Source organism: Carex rostrata, chromosome 23 (assembly GCF_964058835.1).
Source record: "Carex rostrata chromosome 23, lpCarRost1.2, whole genome shotgun sequence".
Lineage (NCBI taxonomy): Eukaryota > Viridiplantae > Streptophyta > Magnoliopsida > Poales > Cyperaceae > Carex > Carex rostrata.
This window is the reverse complement of record NC_135940.1, coordinates 6365382-6376243: the sequence shown is the minus strand read 5'-3', so window position 1 is coordinate 6376243 and position 10862 is coordinate 6365382. Positions and strand designations below refer to the sequence as shown.

At 33.2% G+C, this 10862-nt stretch overlaps 1 protein-coding gene across 2 annotated transcripts; it reads left to right on the top strand.

Moving 5' to 3' along the window:
* The first annotated feature begins 2350 nt into the window (after positions 1-2350).
* LOC144575229 (protein neprosin-like) lies at positions 2351-7439 on the top strand. Of its 2 annotated transcripts, none has more exons than XM_078325337.1 (7): positions 2351-2792; positions 2995-3081; positions 3493-3744; positions 5028-5192; positions 5679-5732; positions 6061-6207; positions 6710-7439. In XM_078325337.1, the coding sequence occupies exons 1-7, from the start codon at positions 2631-2633 to the stop codon at positions 7085-7087; spliced, it is 1245 nt and encodes a 414-aa protein (XP_078181463.1). In that variant the 5' UTR covers positions 2351-2630; the 3' UTR covers positions 7088-7439. The 2 variants fall into 2 exon arrangements, with proteins under 2 accessions (XP_078181463.1, XP_078181464.1); XM_078325338.1 differs by having other exon boundaries at positions 2352-2792; positions 6707-7439.
* The last annotated feature ends 3423 nt before the right edge of the window (positions 7440-10862 follow it).

Sequence of the window (10862 nt, the reverse complement as noted above, 5' to 3'; positions counted from 1 at the left end):
CATCAAAAAAATATTATATAGATTTTTAAATTTTTTGCTATTTTTTTTTAATATGTACAACATCAATGTTTTTTAGAAATTTTGGACCATCCAACAATAGTAAAATGTACCTTAGAAATTAGAATGTATAACGGACGCATAATTATCTATTGTAAAATACACATCTCAATGGAAAGTGAAATTACCGCATTCCTGGTTAATGGAAAGTGAAACAAAAATGAAATGCATCAAAGGTGTATATAAATTTAATTTCGGTATATTCCAATTAGACAGTAAAGCTCTGATATCTTATAAATCAGTAATATTACTACTATGGGAACCCGATAATAACAAAATTTCGAAATTTTATTCTTTGATTTCAAACGTGACTATATCCATTTGCATAAGAAAAAAAAATCAAATGTACTAAATGAACCACTCAACCAAAATAAATAAATCAAACACAGTTAAATCGGATTAGTATGAAATTTATTTTTCATACAACCATACAGATATTAATTGCTAATTTGTATATTCGTACGGCTATTACAATACTACCATGATATAATAGATGTTTTAATTTAATTTGTCCCTTTTTTTTGTTAAAGTAAAACCTACAAAATAAAAATACAACTATCTAAATTTATGCACCGAAACCGAATCGATTTTTCAAAGAATTAATTTGACTTTGGCTAAAACTAAAATAACCAAGCCGTTAAACACCCATTGCCATGGCCAGCCACACTTATTGAAATTCAAGTAGAATTTAAATGCCAGCACTTCTTGAACGCAATTTATGGGCTTTATATTACAACAATCTTTTTATATAGTCTTTGACCGGAATGTATTATCCTATTGTAATTTTGACCAGAAAAAGTTACATGATGGAGCAAAAAAGTGGAAGCAAACGGAAGTTTGATTGTAGTCGGTTTAAACTTTAAACGCAACTTTGGAAGAAGTAACCATTTACTATCCAGCTGCTCCTTACTTCTTTTTTTTTAATGGAAATAAGTAAACCGTTTTTTTTTTTCAAATTTAATTTCTATGTCTACATTGATATGGTATTAGTTATAATATATCGTGAAAACTAATATCAAATAATTCAGAAACTTTCATATCAAACAAATTATCGTGCATTAATAAACTAATAACTAAGCTGAACAAGATCAATAACTGAACTTAAATTAAAGTACACAACCTACTTTCCTAGTACTTGTCCAGTACGAAATACTGTCAAGAGTATACATGTGTTGATATTTTGAAAAAGATCAAACATTATTCAAATTAGAAAACTAAATTTGTAGATGTATTTTCATTTTTTAAACATCACATGTATCGTATTATAATAAATTTGAATGATATTTACCATTCCATCCAACAATTTAATTTTTTAACAGTGTAATTTAAACGACTTTGTAATAAGTTACTAATTGAATTTATAATTGACTCAAGTCTGAAAATGATTTTAGCTGTTTAATTTAAACATTTTCATTTTTCCAAAATATCAAATCCATGTACGCCACAAATATTATGACCAATTCGAATGATGTTTACTATTCCATCTTAGCTTATTTTACACTGGAGACGCTGATTTGACTCGACCCAAATGATAGAATTCCAGTCAATAAATCGAGCCTAATTTTGGGGAGAACCCATTCACTGGCTTATCAGAACAGTAATTGAATTAAATTTGTTTAATTTTACATTGAAGTCCGCTTAACAATTCAATTCAATTTGCTGGAATTTTAAATTATTTTGTTTTTTTAGACGCATGTGAAAAAGAACAAAATACAAATCGTACGGACAGCATTAACTTGAGGAGAAAAAAAGTAAAATTTATTAGTTACTATTTTCCCGGTCTACAACACCGACCCAATTATCATGCGCCTACTCGGTTCACACGGAACGGGCGTACGTAGAGGCGATTGATGTCCGTAAGGGCATTTTGGTCAGAAAAAATAATACTCGAAAATGGTAAAAGTTTGGCAGGGGAAGCGCAGAGGTGCCAGTTTACCTTAAGGCACCCACCCACTATCTTTTATATTTTCATTACTACTTATCCTACGTTTCTCTATGTGTAACAATCGATGTTTTCTTCTCGTTAATATTACAAATTATTCACTACATTATTACTTCACTATTTTAGTAACAAAAGATCTTTAATAGCACAGTCCGACACGGTGACTCGGTTTATATGATACTCTACTCCTTGTAACTTTTTGTGTGTTTATTTGATTGAGAGACTTCCTTTTTTACTCATGTGACATGACTCGCTATATATTAGAATACAGAAAAACTGAAGTTCGTCGCGCACCACCACCTTTCTCTGCTTCCTGTGGACAAAACGACACAACCTCCCCAATATACTAATAATATATACAGCTCCAAAATTCAATACTTCGAGATTTGAGAGAGCGTGAAGTGGGAGAGAGAAAGAGTGTGTGAAAGAGAGAAGATAGAGAAAGGGGGAGGAGCGCACTTGGTGCTGTCAGGCCGCAGCGTCGCCACCTAACGGCTACATTTAGAGAAGACAGACAAAGAGAGAGGGTGCTCTAGAGAGAAGAAGAGGAGGAGGAGGAAGAAGAAGAAGAGAGATTTGTTCTAATGATGAGATTTTGAGAGGGCTTGAACTGGGAAAAGGATTCAAGTCCATGGCGGGGCGCATTAACAGGTGCCATATATTTGCTCAGTTGGTTTTGGTACTAATTTGCTTATCGTGCGCTGAGGGAAGAGAGATTGGTGCCAGGCGGCGTCTAGCTGATGTGCATAAGCATCTCAGTCGGCTTAATAAGCCAGCTGTCAAGAGCATTAAGGTTTCATATTTTATTTAGTTTAAATTTTTTTTAAAAAGTTTCCAACTTTTGTGTTAAGCAGGTGAATTTTTTGGTAACCTTTGATTTTCTTTTTTTGAAAATTAAGTTGATGAGTTGACATATTAACCTTTGACTTAATTTTTTAAGTTTAAATTTTTTATTAGTCAGAAATTTACATTTGTTCAATGTATCTTTTTAACAGAGCCCAGATGGAGATATAATCGATTGTGTGCATGTCTCACACCAGCCAGCTTTCGATCATCCCTTCCTTAAGAATCACACAATTCAGGTCAAAATTTTTCTTTTTACCTTTCTCTTCTTTTTGAGACTCTTTTTCTTGCATTATGGCCCCTCAACTTGGACTCGGTTTCTGTGTAAGTCCCCAAAGATTCCAAAAATATATGGCAAGCTCAATAAAAAGTAAACTCCTGTAAGAAGAAGTTTTGGTAAAAAATGTTTCTTTTGTTTGTTCTACAAAACAATCCTTTCAATAATTGACCTTTCCAGAAAGAGAATTTTGGTCCCTATCACCCTTCTAATTTTTTTTGTCATTTTTCATCATTTTTAATCCACATTAGCAGGTCCTAGACAGTACAATTAATATAACTATAGTGACTGTTATGTGGTTTAGTGCATCATAATATGTGCACAAAAATGTTGCAAAAAAGAATAATCTTAATTTTTTTTAAAATATTACCAGACGAGACCGGCATTCCACCCAGAAGGACTAGCCTTTGCACAAAATGAGGTTTCCTCCACCGGAGAGAAGCCGATGACCCAATTATGGCACCAAAACGGCCGATGTCCCGAAGATACAATACCGATTCGAAGAACAAAGAAGAGCGATGTGTTAAGAGCGAGTTCTCTCAAGAGATATGGCAAGAAAAGGCACAGAAGCACCCCAAATCCCCTCTCTGTTGACCCCGATATGCTCAATGAGAGTGGCCATCAGGTATTGTTGCTTACAAATTAGTTTTATTTTGGTCTATAACATCATTTTATCAAGATTGTGTTGTTTTAGTTCTTAGACATGCATGCATTATAGAAACTGGATTAAATTTGTGGGGTTTTAATTAAATTATTTTTATTACAATAGTGCACCTCCTCTCAAAGAGAGCAGTCACCTGGTATATCATTGTGTCAGAATATATTTTTTTCTTTGGTTTCTTCGGCATAATTTTTGTTATGGCAGTTGTTACTAGGCTGATAGGTAGGAATTTGTCAAAGTATCTGAATAATATCGGTAAATGTGGGGTGATACTAGTATATTTTAAACTTTAGGGACCATATTGTGAAATATCTATTTTTTAATTATGTATCCAGTGTTATATTAAACTTAAAAGGCCTGTCCATATTGTTTTGGAGCTGATGCACTCGATCAAGGCTGCCACTAGTTATCTGATTGTTTTGGAGCATTTCCATGGTGGGTGAAATATCTATTTTTTAATTATGTATCCAGTGTTATATTAAACTTAAAAGGCCTGTCCATATTGTTTTGGAGCTGATGCACTCGATCAAGGCTGCCACTAGTTATCTGATTGTTTCGGAGCATTTCCATGGTGGTCCTTAAATTTTTAATATTTTTTGTTTTGGAGCATTTCCATTTTTTTAATTCTCCCAACTAAATATTAAAATTTGAGTACTAATATAATTTCTTGTATAGGAAGATGACAAGACACTTAAAAGTACAAGACCAAAATGAAAATTTCTTGTATAACCATATTTTTTCTCTCACTAATGTATACAACTCCTTTATACTCACGCTCCCATACCTAACACTTTAACACTTTCATTTCTTATTATTTAAGTGACACCTTTTCTGAGTGCAGGGTGGTATAAGGAATTAAGAATAGAACTGGATTCTGTTAGCTGAAAAGATCATTTATGTAATTTACTTAAATTCCTTTATCGTAAAGTGGGCATCTTTTAAACTTTATCCCATGCTCATGCCCTCTCACTTTCATCTCTTTATTTTTGAACAATATCTCTTTATGCAACATGGACCAGTATTATCCATTTTAAACTTAATAAAGACAAAATGCGAACAACACTCTCTTGATTCCTTTTTTTTCGTTTAAAAGAAAGCATCTTTCTCCCTGTGTCCGGTTTCTCTCTCTTAGTTTTGATCTTATTTTAAATGATATACTTTCTGAGAAATATCATGTATATAAGTTTACTCAAAAGTAATTCAATTTTTTAAGAACATAGATCTAATTTGATGTTTTGTTGATGTAGCATGCAATTGCGTATGTGGAAGGCGACAAGTATTACGGTGCCAAAGCGACTATAAATGTTTGGGAACCCAAAATTGAACAAGGGAACGAGTTCAGCCTCTCTCAACTTTGGATTTTAGGTGGCTCGTTTGGTCAAGACCTTAATAGCATTGAAGCGGGCTGGCAGGTATTTCATATTTTTATCAATAAAAAACAGTTCATTTTTTTTATAGCACGTTTTGATTTATGTTCGTTTGAATATTAGGGCCAGTATTCTATTATGTTAGGCAAAAAGCCATATATAACCAAGAGTTATTTGTAATTTTTGTCTAACTATTGTGATATTGGTAAAAAAATACACTTTATAAAGTTTTATTTAATGAAAATGAAGTTGGGTAATTGGATGACCTAAATTAAGGCTTCTCTATTCATAATTTTTCCTTTTTTAACTGCAACCCTTTTTCTCATCACATCAATTTGACGGGCTTGTTTGAGCAAATATAATAAAAATCAACTGAAATATGTCACCATGAAACGCTTGTTCTTCAGATCCAGCAATTTGAAGTGTAAATTTTATAGCTATAATATTAAGGAGCATTTCAATGATGAAGACACCTTAATTTTCATGCACGGACTGTTTTGCTTGACTTTCCTTATCTCTTGATTTTTTCAGGTCAGTCCAGATCTCTATGGCGATAACAATACAAGGCTCTTCACCTACTGGACTGTGAGTTTTCTTTTAATTCATTTATTCTTTAAATATTTTTTATTACACCATAACTCGTTACACTGGCCTGTGGTAGAGATGCAATTACTAAAAAGGGGGTGTAATTGGAATTCATATCACCCGAGTTTACTCAAATTTGAGTTCAGATCCGGAGCATTCAATCTGTTCACTCCACCTCGGGTTGGATTAGTCTGAATTCTGGTCGTACGGTCTTGATCTATACTTAAAATTTGAGTTAAATTCGGGCTACTTCATGATCCAGTATAATTGCTCTTATTCATACTTGTGTAAACAGCTTATGTTATAAGACAAAATCTGATCTGTGCAGAGTGATGCATATCAAGCAACAGGATGCTACAACCTGCTGTGTTCTGGATTTATTCAAATAAACAGTGAGATAGCCATGGGTGCCAGTATTTACCCCACCTCAAACTACCACGGGTCCCAGTATGACATCAGCATTCTCGTCTGGAAGGTAAATTTAAACAACCCATTAAACTTGGCAGTCTGCACAGTGCAATATGTGATTGGTGATCCTGATAGAACACACCGTAGTATGAAATTTTGTGGGGTATTTAATAGTTTAAAATCCTAATGAAATAATTATGTGGGGAACCCATCTAGCTAATAGTTTACTGTGCATTCACATGCGAACATATCCAAAAATATCAATCAAATCAAATGAGAAGAGAATCTCTGCCACCTGTTTGTTGATTTGATAACTCCTTGCGCCGCAGGTAGTGCACTGAAGAAATTTATTTGAACACGTTTGAATGAGATGTACAAAATCAATTACCAACAGTAATTTATACTTACATTCTACTAAGGAAAACACACATTTCAGCATTTTTGTTGAAGCTTAGTTTTGCATGTGCTTGGTATTTCATGTAAGAAAAAACTCAATATATCATTTTATTTTGCTTAGATGATAGTTTGGCCCAAATGATATAAATTTTTATAATATTTGTTACAAGTAGGATCCAAAAGAAGGTAATTGGTGGATGCAGTTTGGAAACGACTACGTGTTGGGTTATTGGCCGGCATTTCTCTTCTCATACTTAGCCGATAGTGCATCGATGATAGAATGGGGCGGTGAAGTCGTGAACTCCGAGCCCGACGGGTCCCACACCTCAACCCAAATGGGTAGCGGCCATTTCCCTGAAGAAGGGTTCGGCAAATCAAGTTACTTCAGAAATATTCAAGTAGTCGATTCGTCGAACAACCTGCGTGCGCCTAAAGGTGTCAACACCTTTACGGAGCAGTCGAATTGCTATGACGTGCAAAGCGGTAACAACGGCGATTGGGGAAGTTATTTTTACTACGGTGGTCCCGGGAAAAACCCTAATTGTCAATAGGAGTAGGTGGTGGCTTGTGTGGACAACTTCCCTTGTAATATTTATCATAACTAAGTAAAAAAGGGTAAATTATGCCATGTGAATGTGTTTCTCTCTCTCTCTCTCTAGCTCAGGGATTTTTGGGTGGGTGTAGTTTTCCTTTGTTTTTTGTTATAATTTTTTATGTGGGTTTTGTAATGTCATTGTTTCTGAAGAGAAACAGGCATGTGATAGCGTAGTCCTATTTTTAATGGATGGGTTGGGTATTATTGTCTTTTTGCTTTGTCTAGGGTTCTGTAATTATTGGGTTTTCTCATTGGTTCTTTTGACCGTGTACTTGGTAAACTGGTAATCACTAAGGTTTTTTATTTACTATTTTACTATTTCACTGCTGACAAAAGGAGTGGACCCAGTAAATCCAAGCTTTACTTAAACAATTTTACTGACAAAAGCCTCAAACTTTACAAAAGTTTGTTACGATTTTTTTTTTTTGTGATGAAAGGCCCTTGGGCAGTTTGTTACAAGTTATATTTATATCCTTGATAAACAAATCAGAAAATTGTAAGTGGACCGAAGTGTGATCTCGTTCAACTACAAGTCAAGTTGCTTTAGAAATAAAATAATAAATAAATAAATACATGATAATTTGCAAACTTCAAAGTCCCAACAATATTTCGCTATAAAAATGAGTTCTAAGAGTCTAATAATCCAAGAAATTTATATCTAGTTAGGTAACAAAGATTTTATTTGGTGAACAGTAACTTGAAGGTGAGAATGTGCATCCAAAATGGAGGTGAGATGCACTGCATGTGCGATTGTTCTGCCATGTTTCCATTATTGCTTCCTCCTTTTTTGATTCTTGAGTGGGGCTAACTTCAGTTATCACCTAAATTATCTCGGAATTTAGTAAATACGAGTTTGAACTTTGAAGGCATTGACTTGCCACCAACCGCCGTCCGCCTATCTCCCTCCAAAGAAACGAACAAACAATCAAACAAACAAATGCATAGTAGCCACCGAGATAAGTAGAGAACTATTTTGAGTCCTTCTGTCATCTTTAGTTGAAATTTAAATTTAAAAAGTATTTGAGTTATTTACTTTATCTTATTTTTCGTAATTTACACTTCATTTTGTTGGAAAGCTATATATTATATATTATATTTGTTTTTTTAAAGAAGTGAAGTAAGTTGGTCTGAATTAATTCATCCCTTACTCAATTTTATTTTTTATGTTTTACTTTTTTTTGTTGACAATTTAATAGTAGAATAAAAAAGTTTATTCTACCTCTTAGTTTACAATCGAACGTGACTTTCGTCATTTCATGCTTTACATTTATTTCCTTTTATAGACTCTAGTGGGTCTCTACTTATATCTTGTGATCTATGCTGGAAATTTGGTGAAGTGTGATTTATTTAAAGAACTTTATCCATCCTTTTTTTCTCGTTTTCAAATTATACATCACAAAAGTTGAGTTCACATTAGTGCTGAAAAGAGAATCTTTCACAATTAGTGGATCTGGACCATTCTTTTTAACTTGGCACGAATCTCAAAGTCCAATAATATTGCCCCTTGCGCTATTCCAAATCCCAAAGCGACTGAGTGTAATCTCAAACCGTAAAGTGAAGAGAATCTTTTACGGTACCTGAGAGGATACTTGTCCCACAAAATTCAGATACTTGAATTTCTTGACTAAGGTTTCAAACCACAGTTAAAATATTTTTTTATTGGTCGATCTAACTTTGAAATTAACAATATAGTCAGGATTATATTCAAGTTAGTTAAGTTAGTATTCATGATTGTGCTTCATAATTATCTCATTAAAAAAGAAAATCAAAGAAGAGAAGAGAAGACATCAAGTTCAATTATAAATTTATAATGTTGTTGAAATTGCGCTTAATTTTTATACAAAACTCACATCCTCTTCTTTTGGAGATCACACTGCGACTGTTTTTGTGTAATTATCTAATTTCAGTAAAATAAAATGGGCTCATGCCTCTTTTTTTTTAAAAAAAAAACATCCTCTCCTTTTCTCTTTCCTCTACTCTCCTCTGAAGATTTACTATCGTGGTCGAGATAGAACTAAAATATTTAGATTGAAGGAACTAAAACATAAAATATATAATGTGTGATAACTGAATTTAAACTCAAATTTTTATAACCACAAAGTACAATTCTAACCACTAAGTTAGAAACACACATTTAATATTTTATGAATGAGATGTTACTTTATAAAAACTTTTAAACAATAAATTCAATTAAAATTCAATATACATTATTACAAAATTTAAAACTATAGGGTGGCTATGCACCCCTTAGCATGTATTAAGATCGGCCTCTTGATGAGTAAGTAGCCAATTAGACCTTCGTTTGTCTGTCCTCTTTTTTTCGTTACGTAATTTCTTCTGAAGCTAAGTCTAGGAGGATGAAGTCGACCATGAGAATTCTCTCCGGCAGATGCTACAAGTGACAATGTGTAAAATAATAGAGATGCAAACCTCAACTCCTAAAAAAGAAGAGAACTATAAATTCCTTCTTGAATGTGCCGAGGATCAACTATTTTATTTAAAAATAAATAAATAAATTATGGCGCATTTCTTAGTTCAAATGACATTTCTGAAAAATTGGTTGCATGCGATGTAGTAAAAATTGTGAAAACAATCCGGCAAAATTTGAAATTTTCAGACTACCGAATACAGCCCATGTTAAAGGTGAAATTTGACATATACCCTTCAAAAATTTAAGAGCTGATGAAAGCCCATTTAACCAAACAGATCTGGGGAGGCCCAAGAGGCAGCAAATCCGCAAGGACAAGTTTGTGTTCATCTTTTCTCAATAATTGGATCTCCCTCGTGATTCGTGTCACATGAATTAAAAGATGCTTTTTATGGTATGGTGGGCCCACCGAGGTCGGATAGATAGATGATCCCTAGAGACTGTAGCTACAGTGGTGCCTAAAAGCTTCTTCTCTCAACCATTAATTTGTTGAAAAAATCATAAAAAATAAATAATGGTATTTTTTTTGGACAATTTTTTAAGATGAGATTTTTAACACACTTTCAAACTCCTATGTATATTACAGAGAATTTTTTTTTTGTAGATTTCAAACTTATAACTTCCCACATGAGAGTAGTGTATTTTTGCCACTAGATCAAAACCAGATTCTTTTTTCACTTGCTTTCTATTCCTCTGAATAAAATCATATTCTATTACTGGGGTTCCCAAACAACCTTTTTTTTATCATATCAAAACATAATATTACCAATGAAAATTCATAGTTAAATTGCATGATCATTTATTGATTTTCCTCTTTATTTCAAGTTATAATTCATTTCATAAATAGTTAATTGCATTATTATTTATTGATTTCCCTAGTTAATTGCACGGAAATTTACAATTCATAGTTAATTGCATGATCATTTATTGATTTTTCCTTTTTTATCTATTGATCTTTTTATCATATCAACCTTGTTCTCACCTCTCCTGCAATACTGCTCAAAGTATCCTTTCAAAAGAAAACAAAAAAGGATGCCTGCTTTAGAACAAAAGGCAAATCTACACATAAAGGCTAGCCTTCGAATTAAATGTATCGGTATTCGGTACCAGATCTCAGAACTATACTCGGCTTACCGAGTAGCGCACATGCAACTACCAAAGGACCAAAAATATGATTAAAGCCTTAATTAAGGTTATTTTTTTGTCTATAGAAAATATTAAAAAAAATAAGAGAGAGAAATAGTGTAATTCTTCGTGAGTAGAAAGACCGGTAGGGATAGAAACCGATCCAATAAATCCAATA